Raw genomic sequence first — 16,476 nt, 5'->3', positions numbered from 1 at the left:
TTATTTTTCATACAGATAGTCTGATTATGTTCACTTATCTATTCTTTTGTTTGTATATATTTTAAGAGAGATTTATTTTTTTTTATTTTAGTATGTATGAGATCATTCATCAATATTACCTATTGCCCACAACTATGTGGCAGATTGTAATATCTATCAATAAATAAATCTATCAATTTAAAAAAAAAAATAAAAAATAATTCAGACAAATTTTACGCTGATATTACCAGTCATATTATTGAAAACATTATCTAGCTCAGGATTACTTTCAATTGACTATAAACTTCTGCTACAAAACAAAATCTTTATTGATTACAAATTTTTGTAAGACACATATTGAAGATTATATTATGTTTAATATAATACCAAGCAAAATGGCGTCTATTATTTAGTATTTTTTCCTTAGGTAAGAAGTTATAAACTTCCCTAGGAATCCTTCAGTGCTGAACCGACAGGACAAATATAAGACTTCTGTTTACTTAAATGCTCAATCTGGATGGGATAAACTTAAAATAGTCTCCGCTAAGAATGTAATTTTACACACCGGATATGGACCTATTTTTAACTTATAGCAAACACTTTTCATCTCATATATTTACACAGAAGTTTAACCAAGATTTCACCACTCCATAAGAACAAATATACTAAGTTCTCCTGATTTCCTTCGACGAACAGTCATTCATTCAGTTATGTTTGCTGTAAATAGCAAACTATATTGTATGGCGTACTTCTAGGCAAGTTCAGGAAAATTTAGTTCCTTTGACGATGTGAGGCAGGTGTCTCATTCTATACTTTACATGCAACTCATTGCGTTTTAAAACGCACCAAACTTCCTAATTGGAAGCTGGCTGAAAGGAGCCATCACGAATGAATAGCGAACGCTTGCGCAGATCCTTTAGGCAATAATCCAAGTCCCTGAAGAATGAGGGAGGGGAGGAGCAAAATTGTGCAGTATTAGTAAATACAATTTTGAGTGTTCGGGTTCTTACGAATAGTATATTAGTGACCGTAAAACATTTTCAGGTCAATACAAATCTCATGGATATTTTGGGTATTTTCGATCTTCAAATATTTTCAGAAGTAAACGAATACTACTCGGTATTCTAAAGTAATGAATACAACAGTATTTGTAATCATTAATAATGAATCCTTTTGGTATTTGTTTTCGTGCTAGAATAATACTATCTAAAAATTTTCAACATTTTAATCAGAATCGGACCAAAACCAGTCCAACATACAGAAGCGTACTTAGCGGAAGGGCGGAGGATGCCCCCCTGAGCCCCAATTACTAAGAAACCTCAAGAGGCCTTTTTTTTTTTTTTAGTGATAATTTTATGTGACAATATTATTGTTTTTAAATTTAAAATAATAGGATTCTTAAATTTAAGTGAAAAATAGTAGGATCACTTTCTAAAAATATAAATATGTCCCTATATCTAGGCGTTTATCACTAGCTCCAAAAAATGATAATTGCCAATTTTAAAAAGCGTTAAATTTTCTACTAGTTTTATGTGCACCATGTTGGGAATATCGGTATAGTTACTGAGACACGGGGCCAAGAAAAATTGTTACTCGTAAATACCGAATAGTGTTTGTATTCGCAAATGTAAGGACACAAATGTAATCGTTACTCGTAAATACGGAGTAGTGCTAGTATTCGCAAGTGAATACGAATGTAAGAATAGAAGTGTAATGGTTACTCGTAAATACCGAGTAGTATTTGTAATTGCAAGAGTATACGAATATAAGGATACAAGTGTAATCGTTACTGGTAATCATATGCGAATACCGAATACAAATTCAATCAATATTCATGAATATTTATGACAAGTAGAACTCTTTACTTGTAATTTTGAATACAATAAGTACAACTCAGTCGAAGGTCCTTCCATTTTCTCCATGTGGGCTAGGGTCCTTTGATTTTCTTAACTACTTTGAATTTTTTTAAAAAGTATGTGATGTCCAAAAGGTATTTTAAACAATTTTGATGTTAAAGGTAATCTAAAGATGTAACTCTTGGGTGTTAAACAAGATAATTGAACAAGATCAACATTTCGGCCTCATTCCCTCCTAAAAAAAACATTTAACTTAAGTTCATAAATTTAACATTTGTTTTTAGATTTGCTTTATTACTTTAAGGGGATAGTTTTTTAACCTCCTGAGTTGTTAGAAAAACGTTATGTTAATATAGGTATTTTAAGATTAGCTTGGTCCGCTCCTGGTTTATTTAAAAAAAAATATTTTTAAAAATAAATTATTCCTATGATTTCAAATTGGAAAATTACTTCTAAAATCATTCTATAAATATATGTATGAAGGATGCCAGTATGAATGTTGTGGGGCGTTATAAACTATATAAAACTGGATACAATTTCAATAGAAAGTAAGAGGGAATTATTTTTGCTGTAACTAATACCTGGAACTTCCTTTGACTCCTTGTTGGTCTTTCTTGGTGGTTTCCTAGACATTTTCCTTCAAGTATTTTACTCCTGATGAAGTACACTCGTCTAGAAGGCAGATGTGTTACGTTCTAGTAAGCTGCAGTTAGATAGATAAACTTATGCCTGTTCAATGGATGTATACGATTCTATGATAATACATTTAAAGCAATGGTTATCACTACTGATTGAAGAGAGACAGAAAAAATATAAATAAAGGATCATGTGGAATTTGGAATATTGTATACTAAGTAATAAAAAATAATTAATAGACTTCCTATATTTGAATATAGAACTCACTACTAGAGTATACTTTTAATTTTGAGCGATAAATCTATGATTCTATAGATCAAAATCTTATAAAAAATATCGAAAAAAATATAGCTACATTAAAGTTTAAATATCAAGAAATTTCTTCAGAAGCCTTTACGTTACGGAAAAATATCCGAGCCAGAGTTGCATCGCAGTTATTAGCAGAAAGAGGGAATAAACGTATTTTTTAAAGATATTGGATAAGTCATTTTTTTTTTTACTATTGATAGATTAGATTATTCACCTATAGTAAGTAGTTTAGTAATTTAATCAGTAATATTTCAAGTTTTCCACTCGTAACGAGTCATTAAATGATTAAAACTCATCATGAAAAATCATTGGCACTCAATTTTTTTTTTTTTAATTGGCTACGAATTTTTGAATTCCCGCAGGGTCTGGACAATTTGAGATATGAAAATTGGGTTCTTAGGTATTAACGCCACCGCCTTTGTTTCCACACAGTAATCTTCTTGTTCGTACTCGCATGTATTATCTTTAGTTTCCTTGTTGTTTGCTAATTTTTGGCCCCATTTTTACGAAAATGCCTATTTGGGATTTGCTAAAAAAAGAACAAGACGCAATTTTATTTCTTCAGGAGCGAAGTATTTTTACCTAAAAAACGCACATTTAGCAATTCTCATGACATGAGACTACATTTTGGTTAACGTAACTTTTGGAAATGTAATTTAAAACAGTGTGTTCAGCAAATGGGACTTATAAAAGACACCTGGTTTGAGTTAAGCAGAATTCCATTTTGTTCAGCTTTACACTGCTGGTGCGAGGAGCTGACATCGGTTAAATTTTAAAAAGTTTGTTTACTAGACGTAAAAATAATCGTGGTGGAGTATTACCCGAACTGTGGGTGTTTGGTTGTATATATAGAGAAACAAAAGATTCGTTTGTTGTCACTGTTCCTAATAGAACTGGTTCTACCCTCCTTGAAAACATTCTTAAAATTATTGAAAACATTGAAAATGGAAGCACAATTTATTCTGACAGTTGGAAAGGTTACTAAACAATACAATAATAAAAGAAGGATTCCTACACCTTAAGATTAATCATAAATACAATTTTATCGATCCTCATACAAGAGTTCATACAAAAACAGTTGAGAGAATTTGGGGTAGTGACATGACACACCGGGGACGGCGAGACATCATTTGAAATCTTATTTATCAGTTTGTATGGCGACAGCATCAGGTGAAAGAAAATAGAGACTGTTTTGAATCTATATTGGCCCATTTTCCACCAAAATCTGATTGACTACTTTACATAAATAAAATGTTTTGAATTTTAAAGTGTTTTTATTTTACATAAAGTTTTTTATTCTATAATTTGTTGCAAAAACGTTAGCTGTAGATTGGCACATAAGCAGAATTTTTGCTGCGGTGGCGTTAATATGAAAGTACCGAAAACTGAAACAAAAAAATATTACATATTCAGAAACGGACAGACTAAACATATTTTTTTCTCTCAATATTTTGAGCTAAAATTGTTCTAAAAATTCTTGAAATATCACTTTGTAATTTAGGCAATAAAATCTATTAATTAGTTAAGCTTTTAGCTCAATATCAGATATAAATACAATATTTGACTAGACAAATTTAAAAATCATAAGCTCGGCTTGTCTTGTATCACCAAATTAAACACGTGCGATATCTACCTAGTTGAATAATTTGAGCCATCAAAAATTAAAATCTGCTGAGCCGTCCATTCAATCGTCACGTTAGTATTCCATGGTAACCAAGACGCTGTGAAAGCGAATCCTATAGTGAGATTTGGCTCCTGCCAAATTCTTGTACTACTTTAAAATGGTAAATTTTTTGGCTTTGACACATATACTTGGGTGTTGACGTACGCGTAGAAATTTTTACTCTCTAGATCCGCCTATTTACCTCTGTCAGATTTCCAGTAAAAGTTTAAGAATCGAAATTGAGGTTCGTCACTTCACTATGAAATTCCCTTTGTTCTGAAACCCCATTCGTCAAAATTCATCGCTCCTTATAGCCGGGAAAGGGATCGATACTAACTTAATTAATAAATGTACGATTTTATACCCAATAATCACTATTAGGAACCTTTGGATTGGATAAGTTGGATTCTCAATTGGTGGTTCAAGACAATGATGTCTGTAAATTAATAAACAAGGCATTATTTAGAGAAGAATGGTATTTTCATCTTCTACCTAAAATGAAGTAAAATAGCAGTTATGTAAGGAATCTCTACTTGCCAGTTCGATATGTTTTCCCTTCAGGTCATGGGAGTGTATTCCCAATTAAGTCAGTCCACAAATACAAAAAATAAAGGTACTACAATTATCTGTTAGTTCCTTTAAATCATTGATTAAACACGTGATGATGGTTTGCTTATGTAGGATGTTCAAATTAATATTATTTAAGACATTGGATATTATATTCTATGTTGGGTTTTATTATGATAATAGATGTGATAGTGAAAAAGTGAGAATATTTCAAATTTTTTTAAGAGGACAAGGTTTTTGTGAGAGTTTTTAACTGTTTTATGTTGAAAATCGTTTATAATCAAAAAGTTAAGACTGATCACTACAACACAATTATTTTCTAGTTTGTTTTATCACTCCTTAGTAGTATTAATCGAAAAATCTATACAACGAAAACTACAGTATTAAGTATGTGCCTGCTTGACTAAGGTCAATTAACTAATACCCTGAGACGAAAAACCATTACTTTTTTTTTAAACTATCGATTTGATAATATTACGAATTATTATTCGAGTTCAAGGCGATCTAACGAGCAGCAATGTAATCCTTCTAATAGACCCATACTTCAACGTAGCTATTTAGGTAATAAATTGATTCATTTGTATGCGGATTAAAGAAAAAAGGGTCCGTTGGGCTTAGTTTATCTCTTGAGCGAGCAGAAGTCGACAACTATGACCTAATTAAACAAGAGCAATAATATGAAAATAATAGTGTATGATATTCCCCGTAACTGGTTTAGACGGCATAATACTAAGCACTACTACAGCCGATTCTCTCGACCAAAAAATACCCGCCACTTAACCCGCTCTTGGAGAACCGTTACACCTTAACTGTCTGATTGTTCTAGTCATGATTGTACTGTCGAACTGGGTATTGCGTGATCGTTAATAGTAAAAGTAATGTCAGTGAAATAACAGTCGCATTAATTATCATGTGTTACTCCTTGTCAGTGAACTGTCGCAACATATCAACCTAACCAAATGTAATGGTGATAGGCGGGATTATTCCAATACATATTAGCCCAAAAACCAAAAATTGTATTTGCCCCGGGCTTCAACGACAAATTTACCCGAGACATTGAAATTGTATTAACCCCGGGTTCCAAACTAATCAGCGACGGTCCCAAAAATAATCCACCAATGGCTCCAAATACCATTCCACCACGGACCCCAAAAACAAATTCACCCAAGACAATAAAATTGTATCCACCCCGAGCCTCAAAAATTATATCATCCTATGCCTCAAAAATAAATCTCTCAGGTCCCAAAGATCAAGGTAAACCGATGTTCTAAATTTCAGTATCTAAAGAAAATAATAACTGGTTAGTAATAGAAAACGTGTCCAATGATTGCCTAAAGAAACTAGATCAAGAACCAACGTGACATCGCACTAGTGCTCTAGATATAACCTAAAACCATTTAATCCGAAATCTCAGATCTCCAACAATTACCCGTTTAGGTGAAACATACTCGAATCGGTAGCACTGCTAAGTACCTTTATTCAAATTATCTATATAAGGCGAAATCGTTAAATCTGTTATACGAGTTAATGAGAAGGTAAACTCCTAAAAAAAAAATACAATATATCTACAGGATGTCTAGGTTACAATTTCCATGTAAAACAATCTTGAAGGAAGGCAGTAATGGTTATGAAAGTGTAACACCACTCTTGCCGATCTACTTTCACTAGGAAACAGTGAACATTCAAGATCATACTTTCATGAAGGTTTAAGGATCATTAGGGTCATACAATTAAATATATGTTTAACTAGACATTTAAACTAGTTCCTTTAATATAATCACTATTAATCCAATTGTTTAGCTGTAGTTCTTTTGTACATAATGGAAAATTAAAAAGGGAATAAATATTTGAAAATAAAAATCATATTTTGCTTGTTATAATACATATATTGGTTTACCACTTGACCAATTTTAACAAATGAGGTGTTCGGTCGTAAAACGGTAACTGGCAAAATGAAAACTTTTATAATTTTAGAATGTTTGTAAATTATATTTGCCTTCAACTTGCAATCACTTATTATAAATTAATGTGAACACTAGCCTCATAAGAAACCAAATTTCTGAAAGTTTTTTTTTTCAATAATTGAGGCGTTCAGTCGTAAAACATGGTAACTCTATTTTTTAATAAAGGCTGATTTCATAATTTTTTTAAAGAATCTTTATGAAATTTGTTTCGTAAGATAATAATATTGTTATATAGATATGGTAAGCGACTACTGGTAGAAAGTGAAAGTTCGTAATTAAAAAATAATTTATCATTATGATTTTTTTCATTTTTCCAATCTAAGGCTCAATTTATTAAGTTAGCCTTAAAAAAGAGGTTCATGCCAAAAAACTTCATGAAGAATTAAAATTACCATATTTTAGGACCGTAGGCCTCAAATATGCATACATCCTTAAAATGTGATTATTCTTGTACTTTCACACAAGCACAAAGATTGTAAATGTGTGCAAAGCAGCATGACGTTGGTTATGAAAACAAATGCATGTATCTTAGCATTGCTGTTTATTTTTTTGATAAAAATACCTTAGTATTGTATGTTAGTAAATCAAATTCAATACCTAACAACAAACCAAAGTTATTCCTTGCTTGTAGTAGTTGTGATAGATTAGAAAAATCAAATTTTGTACTCACTCCCCTCCATAACTTGGTTAGCATTCTATACCGTTATTCTAGCCAGTCCAGAAGAAGTAATTGAATTTTATTGTTTTACCAAACCAAAATCATAACTGTACTTCAAACAGAGTTAAATAACTTTTATATATAATATCAGAGGAAGCCTAACTGGAACTAATTGAATTATTTCAACAAAGCTGGAATAGTCATGGCCTCCATAATTTCAACTAGGCAAATATATGTTGACTTCTTCTGCATGTGTGTGAGACTTAATTATAAGAACACTTTAGTTCATTACTTTTGTATATCTTCTTAATTTATTTCTTAATTACACGATCATAATTGATGTATATATATATATATATATGTCAAGCGAATTCAGCCCGATTAAAATCTGTATTGTATCGTATTAAAAGTCCAAACGCAGCCGCATACAACTTAATCCGTTAATTATCAAATAAATAAAATTAGTTGACTGAGATTAGTTAAGCAATTCTCAGCTTCCCCTTTAATTGCTTAAAAAAACCTTTTTGAGACAAGAGACATTACGGAGTGGTGTAAGATAATTTTTCAAAACTGAGAAAACGTGTTTAACTAATTTCAAGTATAATTATCCATCTAGTGGTGCTAATTCAAATTGAGACTATCTAAAAATATATTAAATCACAAAAAAAGAAATAGTGTCTGAAAAATATATACTCAATAAATTCATAGATACCATGGCATACCCTTATCTTATTCACTAGTAATCATGGTAAAGATATAAGGTTTCCTGGTTCAGAAACTAACAGTGAAAGGTTGATAATAAAACCACTCCAGATAAAACAGTGTACTAAAAGAATTGTATAAATTATTAGCTCTACTATGAAAACTGTATATCAGTGGCTGATATCAACTGAAATTTATTAATCATGATTAAGATTAAACTAAATCATTTTGTCAGCTCTCCTCCTCTAAAAGTAATTATAATTCTTATTTTACCAGCTCATTTTACATATTTTGATCAAAAAATGATACTTGTTATTTCATATTTAAATTAATATTACATAGAACTATCCAGTGCCAAAATTTCATTATTAGTTTCAAACATACCTAACATTTAAATCGTGTTCTGAGTAAAATTTAAAAACATGAATGTGGATCTGTTCACTCAAGGAGGAAAACACTAAATGTACACTAGGTAAAACCAGAAGTATTAAGTAACACAGAATAATTCATTAATATATATAGCTTTCTTGAGCTCCGATTAAAAAATAAATTAACTGTACACCTAATGCTTTCTTTCTTCAGCCACATACCAACTTCTTGACTTCCATCTTTGGTCAATGAAAATTCCAGCACTAACAATCAAACTGATTGATTGATATTCTTCAAGTATGGAAGGGCATTAATGTCCTGCATTTAGATCAAAATCTCTCACCTCTGATCTACCAGCTGGACCATGTATGGTATTAATTAAAACTAAACAATACTTTAATGTATTTTTATCTTCTCTATCTCTCAACACACTAATCACTTGAGTTCTGACAGTTTCTGTTTTTGTTGAGTTGAAAAAAAAAAAAACCCATGTCTAATATTTAAGTATTAAATCAACAATATAGATACGAACTAGTAAAATATATATGAAACTATAAAAAATAAGTCTCGGAGAGTTCTTAATGAAATATTTTTGAAGTTAATAGATCACCACTATTTTATTATTTAATAACACATTCCTCTCTTCATCTTCAACTTTTTAATAATGAAATCATTCATTACTGAATAATCAATGAGAATGCATATAGAAGTACTAGGAATGAAATAAATTTTTTTGTGGGGTAAATGATGGATTGTTCACGGCGATTTTAGATAATTGGTGGTAGAGGTTGAGTATCACCAAGTATTGTCATTTTATTTGATTCATGTACCTTAGACCAAAAACAGCGCCATGCTTCCTTGCATTGGGTCAGAACCGATTTATGGTTATCATACATCGCCAAGTTACTGGAAATAGGGTGCATGCTTCTTTGGCAGCTGTGTCAGCCAGTTTGTTTCCTGTCACATCTGCATGACTGGGGTCCCACAGGAAATTTACTTTTTTATTAAAGTTATGATAGAAAAAACAATGGGGTGTGTCAAATTTGAATAGACTTGAGGCTCAAGTAAGAATCACTACAGATCACAATGGAGGAGCCGTTCACTTCATGTACAAGTGTTAATGACAAATAGATTGCATATAACTCGGATGGTCTCCGCAGGTAGAACTACTGAACAACCAATATGATTTAAGTATTTTGATCCATCAGTGTAGATACATGTACAGCCCCTATAGTTAGAGAGAAGACTTAAAAAACATTGCTTGAGTAATTCAGGAGGGTTAGGTGATTTATCGATGGGTACTAAGGTGAAATCAAAATTGGCTATTTTGTTTATACACGGAAGTAATGGACTGGGGAATGATAAGTATAACTTAAGAGTGATATAAATTGGGCATATGGTCACTAAATTAAAATGTATTTATAAATTTTAATTAAGTGACCATATGGCAAAATTAAGTACTCAATAAATTCTTGAAACTTGGAAATGAAAGTAAATACCAATTTTCGATTCATAAATATTTATAATTTATAAGATTTAAACAAAATCTAATCCAAGATGTAGATCTCTCTCAACCGGTTAGGGAAGTACAAATTGATTTTTTATTGTCTTAGGATCTTTCTTCCAGACAAAACTATAAATTCTCTTAAATATTAATAATAAATTATATTTAGAGATAAAACAGAAAAAAAAAAACTAAATGAATAGTAAAGGGTTTAGGGAAAAAAAAAAAGAAATGAAATGATAGTGAAAACTGCTAATCTGCATCCAGAAGTTACCAAAAACGTGGAAGAAATATAACAACATGATTTTCATCAATAGCTGGTTAAGCTCTCCTGCCACTGCAGTGTGGAAAGCAATTTACGAAGATTATTTCATGCAACCTTTTACTACGATTCTCTAAAAATCCATTCTGTAGATATAAAGGTACCTCAGAGTCTAGGTGATCTTCCCGTAAAGCACATCAGGTAAAGCCTACAAACCAAGCAACTAACCCAACTGCTTTAAAATGAAGCGATGCATTAATCTCTTTTGTTGCAAACAAAATGAATTATTAGATCTTAAACCATCTTTTATATTAGGGAATGATAAAAGTAAATTATATATAGAAGATAAATCAATAAAAATTAAAATTGTCATGAGCTAGAGCCTCTTCCTTTTAAATTTGAGCTTAATTAAAAACTAGATTCTTTAATAGCCTAATCAACCTAGTGAAATACATTCTCACAGAGTGAAATGTACTCAAACTATATTAACTTTCGTTGTAATGCCATCCCGGCAAAACAAGAAAATGAAATAACCGGTATATTTATATATGTATAAATATATATATTTGTAAATGCCTTCTTCTTTGCTCCAGGAGGGAAGAAAAAAACAAAAAACTTTTGTTCTAAATAAAGATAAGTTAACAGCAGGAAAAATTAAGAAATCAATAACAACACCTCCTGTATAAGTAAAAATTTATTCACATATCACACTTAACGATATCCATAAGAATTAATAACTGCAGTATAATTAGCATTTGCTTTGGACATCTTTTCCTTGGCTTGTTTAGTCAGTTTCTGAAAAAAAAAAATTAAATTGATACAATAAAGAAATTTGAAAGATTAAATAATTTAGAATTAATACATATATTGTGGTGATATTTTGTATCTATTATAAAATTAAATTAAAAATGTTAACTGTTGCCATGAACATAACAGACATTTGAAGTTGAACAATAAAACATGAATATTGTGAAAAATATTAAAACTTAATTAATATCAATAATATTGAGAAAATGTTAATATACAGAAGTTAAAGAAAATCTGTATATATAATGTGAAACAAGTTGTGGTTCATTTCGTAAGTTAGAATTAAGAATTAATTAGCCTATGAATGCATTATATTGATAAATAACATTTATTTAAAGGAAAAAAATAATAATGAACAACTATTTATTTGTTGAAATTTCACTACACTTTGCAGGGCTAAAAAAGATATATTATTTTATTACAAAGTAGGGCAAAACATTGGCAAATAAATAACTGTAACTATTTTTTGTTCCTTTTGAACGCACCCCCGACCATCTTCATATTTTGAAAAATACAGCCAATCATTTAATATTTATATATACATACACAACATTAATTTAATAATTTGTGTGTAAAATGGATATTTTATTATTTTAAGTCATAATTTAAATATTTGTATAATTGATAATTAAGAAACCGGAACAATGCAGTCTAAATAAAACTAACACTAGGGTTATTCATGATGTTGAGTTAAATGGAAAATGTTTTACGATTTTCAATATTACAAGAACAGCCCAATTTAAAGTCATGTTAAATGCATAAGAGCTCCTAGCAGATTTTTTGAGCAACTTGTTTTATAACTTTTCCTTCCAAAACTTCATGTTATTGTTTATTTATAAGTTTTGATTAAAGTAATTTATTTCAACATGCCTAAATTGAAAGAAAAGTGGAAGTTTGAAAGTTTGGCTGCTGAATGTCCTGTTGATCCTCTAACTTGTTAGAAAGGGACTTAAGATGAGCTAATTGACAACTGTCATTTACATTATTATAATTATTGTCATCCATTGCTTTTTAGTTTTAAAAACAACCTTAACAATACTAAAACAAACAAAACATGAACTATGTTTATTGTTTGAGTAGGTAACTTAACACCACAACAAATAAAACAGTGACAAGCTTAGCTGGTCAGATCTAGTAACAGACTCTAAAAGATGTTATATCGTTTTAACATGGTAAAAGAAGCAAGTATTTCTCCATTTAACACGCAACACGTTAAACCAAAGATAATAAATACCCCTAATGATTGTCAAGTGTTTTTGCAAAATCATTAAAAAAAAAGTAATTAATTTTGTAAATTTAAAGTTCAATTTAGATTTGATTTATCATTTAAATTGTTTGTTTTTTTAAATATAAGAAATACAATTTCTTAATAACAAAATACTTCATCTTAAAAGATCCTGATCAGTTATACCCTAATCCTTACCAAACCACCATAATGGTCCAATCACTCTGATTCATGAATTATAATATAAATTAATTTAGTAATACATTTAAGTACATATGTTAGAATAAGATTACTCACCTTTAGAGAATTCCTCTTGCGGATATCAAAAACTGCCCTGACCTTCCTCTTGGTTTCAAGGGCCCTCACAACATCCTTGTACTTCCATCCAACTTCAGAAGACAACCTACCTAGATGGCAGTAAGCTCTACCAGGTTTTAGGCACAACACTCTCATGGCAGTAGGAACTACTACTCGTTTCCTCTTGTCATACGGGGGAGGGATACCCTCGAACAACTTGATACGCCTTAAAGCAGCCTTTCCCCTTTCAATTTTATGTGGCACCATACCTATACAAAGTAGGTTAAAATATTAATTTCTATGTGCTTTATCTTCATATAATAGGTAAAAACGATAAAAATGAAATAAATAAAAAAATTTGTAAATTAATTTGATTTACAAAATCAGTTATTTTTTTCACTAATTTCAAAAGCAAGCTATCATCAATAACTCTGGAAAAAAAAATTGTTTTCTTTCTTAAATTTACTAACACGGCTTTGACTTAATATTAATATACTATTTTTTAGAGTTATCATTAATGTTACAACCCTCCTATCAAATAAACAGAGCTTTTCAGATTACACAATTTTCACCTTTTAATCAAATAATGTAGGTAAGGTTAAATAAATAATCATCACAAAGGCTCTGCACTAAAATTCAGTTATGTTCAGGACAGAGGGAAAAAAACTCACAAGGACCACTATATCAGTAAACATATATCTTTCAATTATGCCAAAAACAGAACTTCTAATTCGTTTCGTCATTTCACGGTCACTTAACTATATATGAAATATAGAGTAAGGGAAAGTACTGTAATTATTCAAAATTCTGAGTGAGTTATCAATAGAAATACATGTTTCAAGGTCCACTGAGTCTAAATAACTATGTTTTGCAAAAAGGTCTGTGAATAGCCTAGCTCAGAAATAAAAAGTCCTACCAAACTGAAATTACATATTTACAGCAGGTATGATACCTGGGATGTGACAGCAAGTTTTTCAATAAAATCGACAATCAGAAATATCATTTTATACAATTGATTTTTCAGATTTTTTATTTTCTTGAAAATGATCTGATATTTATCAGCCAGGTCTTATCCTCAGTGAAATAATATGACAAAGCTTAAATAAAAATTTAAAAAATAAATGAACAATTCTTATAGTTCGCAACAACAATGAGTAAATACAAGATATTAGAGAATTTTCTAAATAACTAAAAGAGAAAATAAGATATCAAATTGAAATGGGAAAAGCCGATCTTCCCTGATTGTGCTAAGGACTCACAATGTTATGTTAAATTATTGTATTCTTGGCATGAAAAATTGTTTATTTGTTAGTTCTAGCCTCAAGAAGCCCTTAAACACTAATGCTTTGTAGCAATAGAAAATTTTTTTTTTGTTAATAATTTTAGATTTTCTTTTAATCACAAATTGCGGTAACTTGAACACAAGCTCACCATTAGGACAGTAAGTGAAAATTTTGATATCTAAGTATGTTTTTGGAATATCATAAATAATTCAGAACCCTTTCATCAAATAGACAGAGCTTTTCAGATTACATAATTTTCACCTTTTAATCAAATAATGTAGGTAAGGTTAAATAAACAATCATCACAAAAGCTCTGCAACAAAACTCAGAGTTATGTTTGGATAGGGGTGTTAGATAGTAACTCTTAGGACCTAAGTGAACAATTCTGTTTAATTCAGTTTTACAGCTGTCAAGAATCAATTTATGGTAAGAAACAAATTAACAGGACCTTTTTAGAAAATATGTTATCCAACTTTTTCAAGGTAACATACTACAACAGCACCAGGTCTGTAAATACGAAACCGAAATTTGCCCATAGATGGTCAAATTAGTCAGTCTAATTAGTTGCCATCACTTTCTTGTCTGATTAGGATTTCCTATTTGCAACAATAAAAGTTTCTTACAATAACATGGTTTTTAATTGTGTCGAACAGGTTAAATTTCATATCTGGAAACTATTATTTAGGACAGAATTGATTATCTTTTACCACTTAAATAAAACTAATCTTAGGGGATAACAGTACTTTGAGTGGTTTAAAAAATTCTTAAAGTGATTTTGATCAGAGAAAAAAAAAAAAAAAAAAAAAAATAGTAAGCCACTGAAAAGTTTGGAAACAATGAATTACAAACATTGTTGGATGAAGATGAAACACAAGTGGAACATTTATTTTCTCCCCCCTTCCTCACACACAATTTTTGTTTGGAGAGGAAGTTCCCATTCAATTACACAAATAAAACAATTCCCTATTCAATTAAATGGGGGTTACTATAATAAAAGCCGGTTTTTATTTTCCCCTTCATTGAATTAGCAAGAATATAGTGTCCCACTAAATAACAAAGAATATCGACAAAAATAATAAAGATTATTGACTACACCTGGGCCTTCTTCTTTTTATTAACATACATGGTCAATCATCGATCTTCCAACAAAGAATATCATGTGAACGAATCAATAATAGGATATATTAAAGTTTACAAGTACATATTTCATATCAAAATAAAATCAAGAACAGATTTAAAGAGGAATGCAGCATTTCAGTACATCTTCTTTTCATATTTAATCAAAGATAGAATAATGTAAGTCATCACTAAAGACTGCATTATATTTATATAAAAATCTATACACTGTAAATGTCACAGATTAAATAAAAATCCTGCGACTCATCATGTCTTGATAAAATAAATGATTTAATAACCATATTTGTTAGGCATAAATTTGACAATACTCACCCCTGATGGTTCTGTATAAAATTTTGCTGGGTGCTCGGAAGTGAAATGGACCCCTGGCAGGATTAACATTACATCTTTTTCTTAAAAATGATAAGTACTTCAGTTTACTCCTGCAAAAATACAAATAAATATATGAGACAAAGTAAAATCATATAATTTTTAAAAAATGGTTGAAAATAAAGAGTCAGCAATCAAAAGCCATGATTTCAATTTATCATTATTTATCTTAGTTTCAGATTAATGCAAACTATCTTATTTTATTAAAAAATTATATTTTTAATTACTAAATAATGGGCTATCAATTGCTAATCAAAAAGCCATGATTTAATTTATGTATCTCAGAGTTTCAGATTAATGCAAACATTCTTATTTCATGCGTAGAAAAATATTTTAAATTACTAAGTATTGGAATATCAACCGCCACATGCCGGATTCAAAACGGTGCTGTTTCAAACTTGAAAATAATGAGTTGTATAAACATACTTGTCCACCATGAATTCTTAAAAAAAAAAAAATTAGGAATACCATGCATCAAAAAAAGTATTCATATAGAAAATTTAACTTAAAGAAACTGGAAATGAAATCAGAAATCTTAAGCTTGACAATGCATTATCACAATAAAGAATAAATTGTGCTACTTCAGTCAGTTAACACTGATCTCTTGCTACATAAAATACAGAAGGTAGCAGGCAGATAGTCTGATTACAGGTACTAGTTGATTAGTGATAACATTAGTATTGTATTATTAGGTTAAGCTATAACCAGTTGCTCTGGGAATTCTCTTTAGTTCAAGGAATTTGGAAGATAAGCTTCATAGCTAACATAGTTAGAGCAAATTTTTTTTTTTACAAAAAAAATACAAAGAATACTTTTTTATTCTTATTATATTCTTGGTTCACCTAATAATAAGCGCTGATTTCCAAGTTCTTCGAGTTATATATTTTAA

At 30.1% G+C, this 16,476-nt stretch overlaps 2 protein-coding genes and 1 non-coding gene across 9 annotated transcripts in view; all 3 read right to left on the bottom strand.

Annotated features, from left to right (window-relative positions):
- Nucleotides 1-7,833, bottom strand: part of LOC106684430 (apoptosis-inducing factor 3) — a 25,915-nt gene extending 18,082 nt beyond the window's left edge. The window contains exons 1-2 of one of the 7 annotated variants that reach the window (XM_014426513.3): nucleotides 7,572-7,833; nucleotides 2,417-2,507 (exon numbers count right to left, since the gene is read on the bottom strand). In XM_014426513.3, coding sequence (XP_014281999.1) covers nucleotides 2,417-2,468 — 52 coding nt within the window. In that variant the 5' untranslated portion in view covers nucleotides 2,469-2,507; nucleotides 7,572-7,833. Of the gene's footprint in view, nucleotides 1-2,416; nucleotides 2,588-7,571 lie in introns of those variants that run through there. The other 6 variants (XM_067052659.1, XM_014426511.3, XM_014426514.3 and 3 more) reach the window with 6 other exon arrangements.
- A 3,312-nt stretch (nucleotides 7,834-11,145) lies between these two features.
- The window catches only part of RpL13A (ribosomal protein L13A), a 7,189-nt gene continuing 1,858 nt past the window's right edge, over nucleotides 11,146-16,476 (bottom strand). The window contains exons 3-5 of the mRNA XM_014426509.2: nucleotides 15,531-15,640; nucleotides 12,799-13,067; nucleotides 11,146-11,264 (exon numbers count right to left, since the gene is read on the bottom strand). Coding sequence (XP_014281995.1) covers nucleotides 11,181-11,264; nucleotides 12,799-13,067; nucleotides 15,531-15,640 — 463 coding nt within the window. The 3' untranslated portion in view covers nucleotides 11,146-11,180. The remainder of the gene's footprint in view (nucleotides 11,265-12,798; nucleotides 13,068-15,530; nucleotides 15,641-16,476) is intronic.
- On the bottom strand, nucleotides 14,316-14,395 carry LOC112211958 (small nucleolar RNA SNORD34). The gene has a single exon (XR_002945789.1). It is a non-coding gene; the product is annotated as a small nucleolar RNA SNORD34 (small nucleolar RNA).

The sequence above is a fragment of the Halyomorpha halys genome, unplaced genomic scaffold, assembly GCF_000696795.3.
Source record: "Halyomorpha halys isolate HHAL.00 unplaced genomic scaffold, Hhal_1.1 Scaffold582.1, whole genome shotgun sequence".
In the NCBI taxonomy this organism is placed as follows: Eukaryota; Metazoa; Arthropoda; class Insecta; order Hemiptera; family Pentatomidae; genus Halyomorpha; species Halyomorpha halys.
Note: the sequence above shows the minus strand (reverse complement) of the source record. Positions and strands in the feature narration are given on the sequence as shown.